The sequence below is a fragment of the Ovis canadensis genome, chromosome 2 (genome assembly GCF_042477335.2).
Source record: "Ovis canadensis isolate MfBH-ARS-UI-01 breed Bighorn chromosome 2, ARS-UI_OviCan_v2, whole genome shotgun sequence".
NCBI lineage: Eukaryota > Metazoa > Chordata > Mammalia > Artiodactyla > Bovidae > Ovis > Ovis canadensis.
The window spans coordinates 157,305,098-157,321,846 of NC_091246.1; the positions used below are offsets into that span (position 1 = coordinate 157,305,098).

General features: G+C 41.4%; 1 protein-coding gene across 3 annotated transcripts in view; it reads left to right on the top strand.

The window, feature by feature from the left end:
- ACVR1 (activin A receptor type 1) overlaps positions 1-16,749 on the top strand; it is a 139,173-nt gene that overhangs the window by 111,685 nt on the left and 10,739 nt on the right. For all 3 annotated transcript variants that reach the window (XM_069577497.1, XM_069577498.1, XM_069577496.1), the window contains 3 exons: positions 2,711-2,857; positions 10,701-10,976; positions 15,058-15,255. In XM_069577497.1, the coding sequence (XP_069433598.1) occupies positions 2,711-2,857; positions 10,701-10,976; positions 15,058-15,255 (621 nt within the window). The remainder of the gene's footprint in view (positions 1-2,710; positions 2,858-10,700; positions 10,977-15,057; positions 15,256-16,749) is intronic.

Consider the following 16,749-nt stretch of genomic DNA (forward strand, 5'->3'; position numbering starts at 1 on the left):
GGGCTCCTGGGTCAGATTTTTAACTTTTTATGCCTTGTCTTATATATTGCTGAATTGTCCTCTTAGAAGATGGTGCAGCATGCTTTTTTTTTTAAGTCCTGATTTTTTGGATATTTGGAAGTCACATGACAGTTTTCATTAATTTCTCCTTTAGATGGCGTGCAGGGATGGCCACAGTAGCAGTAACGGATTAGAACCATCTTCACACTCTCCTCCTCGTTCTCCCAGTTTGAGAGGCGTGAGCTGGCTTTGCAGCTCCTGCCATCTCATTGTTTTGCTTTCGGGAGGTGACTGGCCATCCTCGGTGGCTTCACCCTTGGCTGCTACCCTCCGACTTTTCTTCCTGGTTTCACGGAAGCCAGGACATCCCCAAATACAGCAGGGGAAGGCAGGTGGGCAGAGGTAGTCAAAACAGTGACTGCCACCTGCAGGAACACAGGCTGCTGGCAGGAGCCTGAGGCCTGCTCTGTAGGTCTGTGGCTACTGTGATTGTGTCTGAACTCCCACTTCATGCTTCTCCACGGTGGACTGTGAGTAGGGAAAATACTAACAAAAGTGGAAAAGCTCCCAGCATGCTCACTGCTTACAACCAAGGTGGTTGTCTTATACCAGCTAACATCCTATTTGATTATGAACAAGGGTGACTGGATTGGGTTCAGAGGGCAGAGAAGGGGGACATGACCCCCAACCCTGCTGTCGCATGGTACTCACCATTCATGCAATAGCAGCCCTCAGAGGTGGACCCCAGAGTCCAGAGGACAAGATGATATTGCATCTTTAAAAATGCATAGTTTGTGGTTGTATCGACACTCTTCAGCATTTTTTAAAATGGTTCAAATTCATCATTTAACTGCCTTAATGCTAAAGAGCCATGCATTTCAGTAGCTTCTAGTGTTCATGTAGTACAGCCTTGGATAAAAATATATGTCATGAACTGTTTAGATAGTATCTTACCATTTTTGGTTCAAAAATACAGGGAATTAATTGGACTAGATCAGTTGATACAGGTGGTGATCAATGAACCTCTAAATTTCAGGTGTTAAAGTATCCTCTTTTGGGTCTCCATGGCGAGGGCTTTGAGGCAGCTCGGCTTCCGTTTTCAGGAACTTATGCATAAGGTTGCATTTGCAAAAAGCATTTGACAACTTAAAAGCCTTTGAAAAGCACTGAAGTAGGTTTGTTTCAGTTCTGTCTACTTACGCTGACATCTGTCTCTGTTTCCTTTATAGAAAGGATTTGAGGCAACCATATAGTAATGTCCACAATGCTCTGGGGTATTTTTCTCTCCTTCCTAATGAGAATATGAGGACAAAGGGCTAATAAAGATACAGAATGGAACCAAAGGCAGGAGAAGATTAGTGTTCCATTTTGTAGCAGTCCATGCTATAGATCTTAGTCTTCATCTTAAACTACAAATGCTGGACGATTGCCATGACTTTATTCAAGTTAACCCAGTACGATTTTTATGACTTGACAGTGGCCCACAGAGCTTCGGGACATAATCTTCTGGACAGACATGCTTTCCTTCTCCATGTTTGGGTTTGCGGCGGCTTGGTTTTGCAGGAAAGAGCTGTTTCCCTGTACATGCATATATTCCTGTGTATGGTCATTACCAGCCGAGATTACCATCAGCCACTTGCCTTGGTGGAAGGCCCCATTGCTCTGCAGGTCGGATCTCCTGCTGTAGTGTTCTAGGTTCCGCGCCTGTCTTCACCTTTGATTATACCCCGTGATGATCCCCACTGTCTCATGGTAATTCCCGCCTCCACCTAACCTCCCTGATCATCTGCCTGTAATTAAGGAGGCGAGCGGAAGCAGGAGCATGTTGTTGACAAGCTGCCAGCTGTGCCGGGACTGTCCTCCATGGATCAGATCACAGCTAGTCACCGTGCTTTGAAAATGTCTTCTCCAAATGGCCTTTTCGGTGTCGCCCACTTGTGGCCTCACAGGGACTGTCTCACAAGGGAACACCCATAACCAGTGTCAGAAATCAGGACTGTTCTGGGATTACTAAGACTTTGCAGATCCTCTTTGGAAATATATCCTCTGCCAAGAAACCCTTTACGGACGGCAGCGGCTGCCCGTCTATTTCCTACATCAGTATTGCTCTGTTTGTGTGTGCGTGTGTTAATCCTTCAGAGCACACATCTCAAACTTCATAGTCTCCTTTGTGAAAAATATAAAGGCCTATGTAAATTCACCAATTTGGATTCTTAGAAAATGCCTGTGTTGATCCATTATGAAGGGGAGGAATCACATAAGCTATTCAATTTAGCCACATCATGTTTCTTGGTTTTCATCAACACTGAAGTCTAATAATCTATACCATTTCCTGAGTCTTACTAACTTTCATGTGCTTTTACAAACCATATGCGTTTCATACCTTTTAAGAGAGGGATGTAAATGTAAACTCTGTAGCTAGCAGCTCATTGTACGAATGCAGGTTCTGAGAGTGTTTAATGTGATATCACAATAGGCTGGGAGGGGCAGTTTCCACCTTGCTTTCGGATGTCTTTACAAGCAAGAGGTAGTGGTATTTATCCGGTTGGTCATAACATCTTACAGAAAAACCCAAATGAACTTTCTGGCCAACCCAATATATTCCCTAGTGGCATTTTTCCAAGGGAGGGGTTGAGCGTGGCGGGCACAGTGTAAATGGTAACCTGTCCTGTCCTCCTGCCCGGTGTCACCTCTGCGCTGCTTTCCACAGGGAAGGGCAGGTATGGCGAGGTGTGGAGGGGCAGCTGGCAAGGGGAGAACGTCGCTGTGAAGATCTTTTCCTCCCGGGATGAGAAGTCGTGGTTTAGGGAAACAGAATTGTACAACACTGTGATGCTGAGGCATGAAAATATCTTAGGTAAGTACACAATTCCCTCATCAATTTTTTTCTAGAAAGAAATAACTGCCTGCCTTTGCCCTCTCTGATTGGGTGTGTGTGAATGTGCAAGTCTCTCCTGAATGGTGACATAGGGACCGTCAGCATTTATATACACTGTTGAATTTTCCTTTCACACCAATCTCTTGTTTAAATCTGCAGAGAAGCTAAGTTTGAAGATTCTCTGGATGATGAAAAGGAAATTGTTATTGCTAAGTCTTCCTCTGCAGGTTGTTATTTAAATAACAAAAATTTGCCCCATATTGTTCACTTCAAGGCTTCCTCCGTAGTTCTGCTTACCCCACCCTTTTTGAATATTTATTACTTGAATCAAGCTAAGAAAGATCTTTGGACGATTTCCTAGAGATTCATAGCTCCCAGGGACATCATAATTAAATGCACATTCCTTCAAACAAGGCATTGCTTTTTAAAGCCCAGATTTAGAGAGGGATTTAGCATACATTTTAATTTGGAAACTAAAGCTTGGAAACATTTGTGAAATATGTGGAGAGCTGATTGAAATACTGCTATGGAAGTATAAAGGGTTAGAATATTTCTTGAGTCCGTCGACTTCTTTTTGAGGAGTTTCTCTAAATGTGTTTATACTAATACCTGTGCGAGGAGTGCTGCCTGGAGTGCTTCTTTAATAGTGGATGTAAAGTATCTATAGAATCTGACTCTTTATTATAGGATAGTATGGGCTACTTCATGGCTGTTGGGTTGGGTGTGGCTTATAGCAAGGCCGCTGCCAGAATGCACTTCTGTTCCAGCACTGCCAGTGTAATGTTTGCCAGTGTGATAATGAAGCCCGAGTCAGTCCAGTCCAGTCCAGTCGCTCAGGCGTGTCCGACTCTTTGCGACCCCATGAATCGCAGCACGCCAGGCCTCCCTGTCCATCACCAACTCCCGGAGTTCACGCAGACTCACGTTCATCGACTCTGTGATGCCATCCAGCCATCTCATCCTCGGTCATCCCCTTCTCCTCCTGCCCCCAATCCCTCCCAGCATCACAGTCTTTTCCAATGGGTCAACTCTTCGCATGAGATGGCCAAAGTACTGGAGCTTCAGCTTTAGCATCATTCCTTCCAAAGAAATCCCAGGGCTGATCTCCTTCTGAATGGACTGGTTGGATCTCCTTGCAGTCCAAGGGACTCTCAAGAGTCTTCTCCAACACCACAGTTCAAAAGCATCAATTCTTCGGCGCTCAGCCTTCTTCACAGTCCAACTCTCACATCCATACATGACCACAGGAAAAACCATAGCCTTGACTAGACAGACCTTAGTCGGCCAAGTACTGTCTCTGCTTTTGAATATGCTATCTAGGTTGGTCATAACTTTCCTTCCAAGGAGTAAGCGTCTTTTAATTTCATGGCTGCAGTCACCATCTGCAGTGATTTTGGAGCCCCAAAAAATAAAGCCTGATACTGTTTCCACTGTTTCCCCATCTATTTCCCATGAAGTGATGGGACTGAATGCCATGATCTTCGTTTTCTGAATGTTGAGCTTTAAGCCAACTTTTTTGCTTTCCTCTTTCACTTTCATCAAGAGGCTTTTTAGTTCCTCTTCACTTTCTGCCATGAGGGTGGTGTCATCCGCCTATCTGAGGTTATTGGTATTTCTCCCGGAAATCTTGATTCCAGCTTGTGCTTCTTCCAGTCCAGCGTTTCTCATGATGTACTCTGCATAGAAGTTAAATAAGCAGGGTGACAGTATACAGCCTTGATGTACTCCTTTTCCTATTTGGAACCAGTCTGTTGTTCCATGTCCAGTTCTAACTGTTGCTTCCTGACCTGCATACAGATTTCTCAAGAGGCAGGTCAGGTGGTCTGGTATTCCCATCTCTTTCAGAATTTTCCACAGCTTATTGTGATCCACACAGGCAAAGGCTTTGGCATAGTCAATAAAGCAGAAATAGATGTTTTTCTGGAACTGAGTCAAGTTGTCTGCAAATCATGGTGTGAAAGTTGTTCGATGCTTGACTCTTACCAGTTTGATGGTGTGTTTCGTCTCAGAACCGTCTGTTTCTGGTGTCCTTTTCTCCTCTTCCCCTCCCCGCTGGGCCCCGGGCCTCACCTAGTTCTCCTCGCTTGTGCTGCTGCTGTTGGTCTTGCCTTTCCAGTCCATCTTGTGATACTAAGTTATCTTCCACTGGGAAGCTGAGATGCTTCTGCTCAAGATGTCTTTGACTCTCATACTGCTTGCAACATCTGTGACGTCTGAGCCCGGCATTCCAGGTGCTCCGTTCTGAGGTCTCAAGGGGTCCCTGCTGCTTCCTCTATACACGTGCCCACACGCAGCCACTTCCGGTGTTTGCTATTCCTAGGTATCATCCATGCATTTGTCGTGTGGCTGCTGCTCACCCACTATCCCCATACCCCTGCTCCAGCCACCCCTTCTTGCGTCGAAACTTCTCAGTTCCTTCCAGACTCTCCCAAGGGAGCTTACCTGTACTCTTCTGCCCTCCTGTACTTTGTACCTCCACTAGATAACCCTTATCATACACTGCCTTATATCGTAGTTTGTGTGTGTGTAACAACAGTAACGATTAGTTACCGTGCAGTAAGCACTGCTGCATGTCATGTCCATTTTCTCATTAATCCTCACCTTGACTGTAGAAGGGTAGATACTCCTGTTTTCCTGGTTGTAACTGATAAGGTTTTTGTTTTAACACCCAGTCCCAGGGACAGTTCCCTGCACGTGGTAGGTGCTCAGTAAATATTGATTAAATTGGATTTAATCACTCTGGGAATTTGAAAGCCACCTTTGCAATACAATTCATGGGAAAGAAGTTAGGTTCCCTCAGTGTGATCACAGAAGGCAAAACATCGTCTACTTCTTGTTACCCAATGATCCTCGGAAATTCTGAATTAATGAGTTCTGGTACCCTCGTCATAATTACAGCTACATGGATTAATTTTACTGTGTAGTCAGTCCCTTTAGTTGAGAAGGCACATAGAAAATGTACCAACTTTTTCAGCTGAACTTCTTCTTTAGCAGCTTTTTGGATGTAGAGGCTTGGAGGTTTTCTGTGATCATTTTCTTTTCTATCAGAAGAGCATATTGTTTTGAATATGAGATCATGATTTCCCCCACCCCTGAGTACTGCCAACTCTAGCCCCCAAGAAATACATAATTGTACACACACATACACACACAGTTCTGGGCCCTCACTGTTTATCTCCCTAAAGCAATCACCTCTTTCTTCTGCTTTGTCTGGTGTAGAAGTCAGCAGGTAAGTGAATGATGGGAGGCTGTGTTATGGTGTTTGGAACAGTGTCTGGGAGTTTGGGAAGCTGGTTTCTACTCACATAATTAGAGGCCCACCGTGTGACTCTGGGCCAGAGTTGTATGTTTCTGAGCATCCTTTTCCTCATCACTAAAACCAGGGAGATTGAGTTAATGTAAGAAATTCAGTCCAAAACTTTTTTTTTGGCCAAGCTACACAGCCTCTGGGATGTTCACCGTCCAGGGATTGAACCCTGTCTGGTAGTGAAAACACTGTGTCCTAATAAACCACTGGATCACCAGGGAATTCCTGTCATCTTACATTCTTTTTTAAAAAATTATGGTACACATGATATCACTTACATGTTAAATCTAAAATATGACATGAATTTATCTCTAAAACACAAACAGACTCACAGATGTAGAGAACAGACTTGTGGCAGCGGGGAGTGGAGGATGGTGGAGGGAAGTATTGGGAGTTTGGGACTAGCAGATGCAAACTTAAATATGGAATGGGTAAACATCAAGGTCCTACTGTACAGCATAGGGAACTATATTCAATATCCTGTGATAAACAGTAATGGGGAAGAATATGAAAAAGAATGTGTATATGCATATAACTGAATCACTGTGCCATACAGCAGAAATTAACATGACACTGTACATCAACTATCCTTCAAGAAAATAAATTTTTAAAAGAGATTATAGCACTAAGAAAATTACGGTACAGTATCCATTAAGTTGACTATTTTAATCATGTAAGTGAGATGTAAGTACATTCATATTGTGCGGCCATTACACTCTCCATCTGTAGAAGTATCTCATACTCTTAAAAGGTACTGATTCACCATTTAATGTCAGAACTTTTCTAGACCAACTGGAAGGAAACTACCTAAAAGATGCTAAATTACAAAATTTGGGGTTGTAATTGAACCCGGAGCTATTTTGAACTATGAGTAACCAATTGTACTTGAACACTTACTGTGTGGTAGGCATCTTACAAAGCATTTTACCTGTACTAATTCTTTTATTCTCACAGTAACCCTTTTAAGTATAGGACGGTGCTATTCATATCTTAGAAACAGGGAAACCAAGGTGGTGATTTTCTTTATATTTAATATAATCTTTAAAAATTTTTTCTTTTGAATTTTTAATTGGAGAATAATTGCTTTACGATGTTGTATTGGTCTCTTCTGTACAACAGTGTCAATCAGCCATAAGTAGACATATGTCCCCTCCCTGTTGAGCCTCTCTCCCAGCCCCCAAGACGGTGATTTTATGTGACAGGTGGGCTCACCCAGCTCAGGATGGTGAGCCATGTGAATGCCTAGTAGTGCTGTCCTGGAGCCTAACACTCTCAAACCCTATGCTCCACGGCATGCTGACCTCACTCCTCCACGGTCAGAGCTGCCTGGCGCCTGGTTCCCACAAGAGCTGCCACTCAAGAGGCTCACAAGGGTACTGCTTACCTCACTTAAGAGTTGGGTTTTATTTTCTTGAGCCTGGGAAGATGACTTTGGCTGTTCTGAAAGAGGCTTTTGCCCTAATCACTTTCTCTCTGTGTTATGAACACATCAAATGGTCGGGCCAGACTTCCAACTTATGGGCACCTGTTCAGTCTCCACTAACAGTAGAGGGCTTTGACTCAAACTGCAAATGCCCCATAAAATTGCTCTAGCATGTTGAAGCAAATGTAGTTACAAATTCACACTTGAGTGGTAAACAGCTTTTAAAAATCCTACTTATTTGAAAGTCAGTTTTCTTGAAGGTCTAAAGCATAATTAAGGGCCAGGAAAAATCCCTTTCTGAGAACCTGGGGACTTAGAGAAGGTGAGAGAATGAATCTTATTTACTTATTTATTTAATTAATCACTCAATCAATCAGATGCTGTTCTCCCTTGGCCAGAGGAATCAATAAAGACTACACAAATTTATCACAGTGATTTAATTTCTTTTGAGTGATGCTTCTATAGTTTGGGATACTCATTTTTGAGAAAGTCATTAAAGATGGATATCATGTGGTATAAAATGATTAAGCAGAAACATTTAAAAATTGAAGTATAGTTGATTTACAATGTTGCATTAATTTCTGCTATACAGCAAAGTGATCTATTTATACACACACACACACACACACACATTATTTTATGTGTTCTTTTTCTGTTATGGTTTAATCTCAGGATATTGAATATAGTTCCGTGTGCTATATGATAGTGTATTCCCTGATGGCTCAGTGGGTAAAGAATCTGCCAGCAATGCAAGAGACACAGTTAGATGCTGGTTAGATCCCAGAGTCAGGAAGATCCCCTGAAGGAGGAAATGGCAACCCACTCCAGTATTCTTGCCTGGCGAATCCCATGGATCAAGGAGCCTGGTAGGCTACAGTCCATGGAGTCACAAAGACTCAGACACAACTGGACGACTAAGCACCAGCGCAGCTATATAATAGGACCTTGTTGTAGCAGAAATCTTTTCTACATCTAAGTGCACAGTTTGATTTACGTTGTGGTCAGCTAAGGGTTCCAAGAGCATCAGCTATGGGGACACAAAGGCTGGAGAACTGAAGAGTGAGAGACTGAGGCTGGCTGTGGGGCCCACCTTAGAGGAAGCGGGAGAGAGACGAAGATCCAAGGTGCAAAGTGTTACTCAGTTCACTTCACAGATGCCCCATGGGTACAGATGTCAGGATTGTCTTTCTCTGAGTAGAAGCCAGCCTGTCTGAAGCCAGGATGAATTGGTAGGGAAGAGAATGGGTTCTAGAGCCAGACTGCTGGCTGGCTTACTGACGTTGATGTCAATGACCTTAACGTCACTGGCCTTAATGTCAGTAACATCACTGACCTTAGTGTCAGTGACTTTAATGTTAGTGATGTAATCCATCCCGTTCATGTGGTTGGTTGTTGGAGGATTGTACGTGAGGTGTTTAAACCTGTCTCTGGCACACTGCTAGTTCTCACTAATTAGTAACAGCTTCTGTTGATGATGATCAAATTAGGTACTTTTCTCTGTTCCCAGCACTTTCTTATGCAAGGTATGGTGCATCAGGGCAGCTAGCATCAAATTTGGAGTTAGCAACTTAATAGCTGTGTGATCCTTGGCACCTCCCAGCAGCAACTCAATTATTTGTAAAATGAGTATAATGTTATTTATCCAACTGGTCTATTGAGAAAAATCCCAATTTGTGAAAATATTATAAAAATCAAAATTTCTCAAAGTGTTCCCAATTTTATATAAAGTACTTCATCTAAAGTAAAGCATTTTAAGTGTTTTCCTTTTCTTTCATTCTTTCTCAAGTCATTTAATTCTTCAAGTCTTATCTTTTTTTATTTTTATTTTTTTTCTTTTTTTTAAAAAAAAAATCCCCTTATATTTCTAAGTTCTAAATTTCACTCTCCATCAAGTGTGTTCATAAGGCATAGATCTATAATGTTATATCTGTCTTTTTTTTTAATCCCCTTATATTTCTAAGTTCTAAATTTCACTCTCCATCAAGTGTGTTCATAAGGCATAGATCTATGTTAGGAAAGCATCTCTGTAGCAGAAAAGACAGGTACACTATTTCACAGGTTAAGAAGCGCCTCTGACTTCAAGTTCCTTCAGTGTGCTGAAAAGTTCCCTCAGAATGTCTAGAAAAGTTTCTTCTTTCCTCTGTATCTACATCTTTCACTATCTCATTTCTTTAACATTTTATTGAAGTATAGTTGACTTACAGTGTCATATTAATTTCTGCTTTACACACAGTGGCTCGGTTATACATATAAATTGTCATATTCTTTTCTTGTATGGTTTATCACAGGATGAGTCTCTCACTTCTTTTTGAGACCACTTCAGTAGTCACTTCTTGATGGAAGCCTCCTGTAACATCTAGTCTGAGTTATTATGATTCCCTGCTCTGGGCCCCTGTTGTCCTTTGCACATATTAGTATACAGTAAGGCTGTTTTCACATTATACTGTAAATTTTCCTTTTCAAATCTGTGTTTTCTAGCCTACAAATAACCATCATCTTGATTGCCCTGTGTGACTGACGAAGAGGATGCTTGTTATATTTGATAGATTCCTTTTTAAATTTAATGAATCAATCAGCTATTTAATATAAACTCACCCCTTGATTTTACAACAGAGACAATCCAAAGAGCCTAAATGAGTTGTCGAATATTACACAGCAGATCACAGGCAGATCGAGACTGGAACACAGGTGTCTAGGTTCTAGGTTTTGTGTTCTCTGGGTGGACGATGAATGATCTGTGCTTGGAATGCCAGCATGATGAAGGGTTTGACACTATTACTGTGGTTAAGAACAAAGACATTATTCCTATCTGAATCTTAATGCAATGTAAAATATTTTTAAAAGGTAAAAAAAAAATTTAAGGATTATTTACAATGGAAGTGAATATGAAAATTTCCTATTCATTAGCAGTGCCTTTCGAATGCATTAAGTACATTCTGTTTCTCTGCTGATGCCTCTGTAAACCTTCTTTCATGGTAGTTGATGAGTTTAATTATTTTTGTCATGGGTGCTCTCTACTATATGGGTCACTGTTTCTGTGTACTAAAGCTGTAATGTGGAATTCTCACTTGTCTGTTAATTTTTGTCTCCAGGTTTCATTGCTTCAGACATGACATCAAGACACTCCAGTACACAGCTGTGGTTAATCACACATTATCATGAAATGGGATCGCTGTACGACTACCTTCAGCTTACTACTCTGGATACAGTGAGCTGCCTGAGAATAGTTCTGTCTATAGCTAGTGGTCTCGCACATTTGCACATAGAGATCTTTGGGACCCAAGGGAAACCAGCCATTGCTCACCGAGATTTAAAAAGCAAAAACATCCTGGTTAAGAAGAATGGACAGTGTTGCATAGCAGATTTGGGTAAATTTTTTAAAGTATTTTTTAATTTACTGTTTTTTAACTTTTGTCATGTTCCCTTTTAGCTGGGTTGCATCTTTTTCTCTCCTAACACTGTTAAGAAAAATTTCAGGAATGCAAATTGAAATGGCTTCATGGTGAACACCTGTATATTTACCACCTAGATTCTCCCATGAACATTTTACTGTTATCACTTATCCAGCCTCCTATTTATCAGTACACCTCAGTCTTTGTACATTTCAGAGTAAACTACAGACAAAAGAGCCCTTCTTTCCAGTGGCTTCAGCATACACAACACTGTATCATCACTGGAAGTTTTTGTTTACTTTTTTCTTTTCAGGTAAAATTTATACTTCACATTAATTGCACAGATCTTAACTCTTCAGAGTTTTGACAGATGCTGTAACGTCCAAATCCCTGTTAAGATACAGACCTTCCTATTACCTTAGAAAGTCATTTTGGGCTGGTTCAGTTCGTTCCTGCCCCAACCCAACCTGAGAGGCAACCACTACTGGTGCTTTCTGATTTCACAAGCCTTTACAGAAAGTAGGTACACCGTTAAATAATATGGAATGAGTTTATCTTTAAAATGGTATCTAAAGTTGTTCTTCTATAACCAACGCAAAATTATATAAATCAAAGAGGCGGGGGGAAATCCCCAAACCGATTTACCATTTGCTCTGCTGAGATATCTCATTCTTAGGTGGTAGAGTGATTCTTAACGTAGCTTTAATTGCATTATAAATAAGGTTATTTTCATTTACAGTGGCATTCTATATAAAACCTACTTAGCCTAGACCCCTAGAATATTGGCTGAATGATAGGCTAATGATAACTGAATTTAATATTGGGTCTTCATTGCAGTGAACTACTGGGGATGCCCACTCTACTTGGATTAAAAATGTTTATCTTATTTTCATATCATTGTAGGTCTTTTAGGGACGCTAATAAAGGTTTAGGCAGTATGAGCTCTAATTATATAAATGTTAAAATTGTTTGTTATTAAACACAATATTTGACATATCAGAAAATTTTATTTATCTTGAATCCCTTTAAAGTCCTTGTGTTCGTGTTGAGAAATTATTTTACAGTGTTTTCCAAGTGTGAGAAGGCATGCCACTAACATTCTTGTTGTGGCAAGCTGTGGTGCAGAAGACTGTTACGACTATGCCAGGAGTTATGAAGCTAAGGTGATTTGCGTTTCCCAGTTATTGACCCAGTGTTTTTGTGCAGGTCCTTTCCTCTGTTTACCTGCCCTAACTGCTGACCTGCTTATACTCCGTGCAAGAGTGGGGGAGCTTAGCAAGGGGGATTTCAGTGTTTGATGCTGTGCCTGTACTTCTCTGTTGTTGGAAACTTTTATAATAGTGTGTTCATGTATTAATTTATGTTACTGAAAGTCAGTTATACCTCACACGATTCTTGTGTAAGATTCAGAAATTTTATAAATGCTTTGCAAATAATCATTTAAATGGTAGATACTGTTATAGTCCAGAGGCCAAGGGAAGATGGGCAGACTGAGGCAGCTGTTGGTTTTGGTTTATGGGACTTGGGAGAGATTTGCAGCAAAGTCAACTGATTATTTAATTACATTTATTTTGGCCTACAGCCCTCCACTTGGATTCATGGTGTCAAACACAACTTTGTATTTTAAGGGGTGTTCAGGGAAGTAGATCAGTAGTACAGGAGATAGTTCCTATGCGACCACAATTTATATTAGCTTTTTACTTTATACCTAGAAATTAAGTCACAATTATGTTGTTATTAATATTGCAAAACTACCAGTATTTTAGCAAAAATACCAGTATTTTCCTAACTTTTGATTATAAAAAAATTCAAACATAAAGACTGAAAAAATAGTTTGATGATCATTCATATCCACAACACCTAGATTCAACAGTTATTAAAATTTTGCCAAATATATGTGGCTGAATATATATATTTGCAAATTCATTAGAAGATAAACTGTAGACATCACAATTCTTTACTCCTAAATGCTTCAAAATGAACCCCTTAGAAATACTTCTCTTGCATAATCGTACTTTATCACACCTAAAAGTTACTGATTATTCTTTAATATCATTTACTGTATCCATTTTCAAGTTTTTCCAGGTTTTTTGAAATAGGAATTGAGGCACATTTCATTTGGTTGGTTTGTCTCTTTAGTTAGTGTAATTACTGATTATTGGAAAACAAATTACCTCTAAAACTTAGCAGCTTAGAAGAACACAAATTTATTATCTTACCCAGTCAAGTCAGCAGTCTCAGAACAACTCAAGTCTATGGTTCTGGCTCCTGATCTTAGAGGGGTAACAGTCAAGCTGAACAACTAGGGTCTATATTTCTAGCTCATGATCTTAGAGGGGTAACAGTCAAGCTCAACTCAAGTCTGTGGTTCTGGCTCAGGGTCTTAGAGGGGTAACAGTCATGCCGTCAGTCAGGACTGCAGGCATCTGAAGGCTTGCTTGGGGCTGGAGGAACCTCCAGGATGGCTCACTCACATGACATGCTCGACTCCTTATCATATGGTCCTGTTCACTGGGCTGCTGGAGTGTCCTCCAACACTATGAATGACCCCAGAGAGCAAACAGGGAAACATATGCCTTCTATGTCCTAATCTTGAAAATAACACACACTTTTCTGCCATGTTGTCTTTGATGGTCCAGCCCATGCTGAAGGCATAAGGAATTGAGTTTCCCCTCTTTAAGGGAGAAGTTTCAAAACACTCATGGGTATGTTTTTAAACCACCACAGCTAGCATCTCCATGCCTATTTAAACTGCACTTGTTTTGTATTCTGTTATCTTCACTGTTTGGTTCTGGAAATGGTGGAGGGGCATATATGATTTGGGAAATGTTCATAGTAGCTATGGAATCTTAGGATTGATTATAAAATTAAGGGAAAGAGGAACCAGTTGCTGGTGTCTCTGGTAATTATTAAGGCTGAGATGACATGCATGCTATCTCCCGGCTTTATATGGAGTCGTCATCCCACCCATTCAGAGCCACGGACTGGGGGGAGAAGCATCCTCCACAGATGACCTGAGGGATCCCCACGGGGATACAAAGGTTTACACAGCCTGCTAACTCCACTCTGGCAATTTTCATTATTCTCAGTGTCAGAGAAAAGATCATCTTCAGTTGGTCTGCCTATGCATCAAAAATTCCATTCTCAAATAAACCAAGCATGTATCTGTCCCTTGGTCTGTGAGGAATGTGGGTCTCTTTAGTTGGCTGGTGAATTATGAAATGAGTCATGGCTTAAGAAAGTGCTTCAAAACCATTTAACATGAGAGCTGTGCTTTGAATCTGGGGTCAGCTTATTGTTCTCTGTACATGTGGCTGTTGAGAAAAAAGCCTGTGGGTTTGGCCCAGGTTACTGTTCAGATAGAGCTTTCCAGGTGGCTCAGTAGTAAAGAACCCACCCGTCAATTCAGGAGACGTGGGTTCGATCCCTGGGTTGGGAAGATCCCCTGGAGAAGGAAATGGCAACCCACTCCAGTACTCTTGCCTGGAGAATCCCATGGGCAGAGGATCCTGGCAAGGTACAGTCCATGGGGTCGTAAAGAGTCGACATGAATGAGCGACTGAACAAGAACAACTGTTCAGATGAGTGGTCCTTTTTTAGGGACAGAGCAGGGCCCGGAGCAGTCGCCTCTTTATGTAGTGATAAGTTACCTCAAAGTCCCTTCTTCAAATGGTTTGAAGTTTGTTTGGAGACCAGTGGGAGCTGTGCTGGAGCTGAGAGCTTCTTTTGAGGCTCCCATTTAACAAGTGAGTCTGTTTTCTTGTGGATTTTGAACACCGGCTTCATATTGGTTTGGTGTATTATTTACTCAAACCTTTTTGTCTTTGAGGTTCCTATATTAATTTAATACACCCAGGATGTTTCTGGCATCAGCCCTATTTCCTGCTCTCAACCCAAGTCATCACAACAGCACTCCAGGGATGACTAGGGGTGGTGGGGGGTGGGAAATGTGGCAGTTACCTTGGATGCCACAAGAGGGCGCCGTTGACCGGGTTGGGTTGGAAACCTTCAGCAACCCTCTGTGAGAAAGGGTTGACACTTGTCTCCTTCCTTTTAGGCCTGGCAGTCATGCATTCCCAGAGCACCAATCAGCTCGATGTGGGGAACAACCCCCGTGTGGGCACCAAACGCTACATGGCCCCCGAAGTTCTCGATGAAACTATCCAGGTGGATTGTTTCGATTCTTACAAGAGAGTCGACATTTGGGCCTTTGGACTTGTCTTGTGGGAGGTGGCCAGGCGGATGGTGAGCAACGGTAGGTAACTGATCTCATATAATGTTGTCCTTGTCTGAGTCCTCTTGATCCTGCTACCTTTAAAAGGGCAGAGGAATAGTTAAGTCCACATTGTTCCATGAATCATATCTGTGAAGCTGTCAGCATTTATATTTGATTTATGGCTGGTCAGTGCAAGGTGCATAAGGGCAGTCTGTTTTAACTGCATAAAAGGAGATGGTGGTAGATAAAGTATTTCTGCAAAAGACTTTGTATTCCTTGATTGTTGGTATTTTTCCTTCAGTCCGTACTTTCCTTCTTTCCTCCATCCTCATAATTCTCTCTTTCTCCCATCCTTCCTCCTCCTCTGCTGTTTTCCCAAGTGACGTTTATCATGAGGAGAATGCTCAAGTAAATCTAAGGGTGAATCTTGCTATTTTAGATACGTTTCCTTCTCAAGTTTGGATTATTGAGAAGAGACACAGATTGCACACTAGGAATTCACTCCTTTGTAAGAAGCAGGCTGTACTTGCTGAGTAAGTGAAGTTTACATTCAGGAAGCTCTGAATAGGAGGCTCATCCTGGTCCTCGTATAAGGAAGTTTCATGAAATGGTGGTGTTGCCTTATCTGCTAGGGAAGCACATATTTGTCGATAATTCTTAACCTATATTCCCTACCATAACCTTTCACCTCCATCTTTCTTATCAGCCAAACACACCAAAAATGCACTGTTGAACTTTAGGTTTACTGCATTCTGGAGGCAATACCTATTCTCAGTCAAGTACAACATGTGTCTCATCTACCCACAAAGTGGTATCAGAGCAGCATCTCTCAAATCCACTAAATTGACCTCTTCACACCTTCACAAATGGAAGTCTTACTTCACAGAGGACACATCTGGAAATTGTTCTTGGAAAGCAGAAGAAAATGCTATATGTTTAAACTGATACTCATTTTCAGGAGATGCTCTGCCTTCCTGGAACCCACTAGGATCCTAGATTTAAAGTGTTAGAGAATGCGTGGAGTCGCTAACACAAGCTCCATCTCACCTTCCACTGATACTTTCTTACAATGATTGGAATTCTTGGGGCAACCACAAGTTTTGAGAATAACACAGCCAGAGAATAGGAGGTTCTGTGAGAGAAGTGGAATTGGGGTAACATAGGTTTAGTGTGTAATAATTTAAATTGGCAAGCCTTTGGGGTAGCGTTCCCTCCTCCGCCCCACCCCCAAGCAGAGTTTAACAAACTCTCTAAGGGTATCAAAGCCCTTGTTTCACATTAAACATAAACACACAAATATTGTAACCTGACAGTTCTTTTAAAGTTTTTTTTTTTTTTTTTTGGATGGAGTCATGAACATTTTCTTGGTAATTGTTTCTCAATTGCTGGGAGCTACTGACTTGCGTTTTGTGCCATTCAAGCGCCTTGAGAATTGTTTGCAACAGAGTGAGTGTTTTGCTGATTTATAAAGTTCTGTCTGAACTTTGCCTGAAATTGCACAGCAACTTCATTTCTCCCATGCCCCTCCCTAAT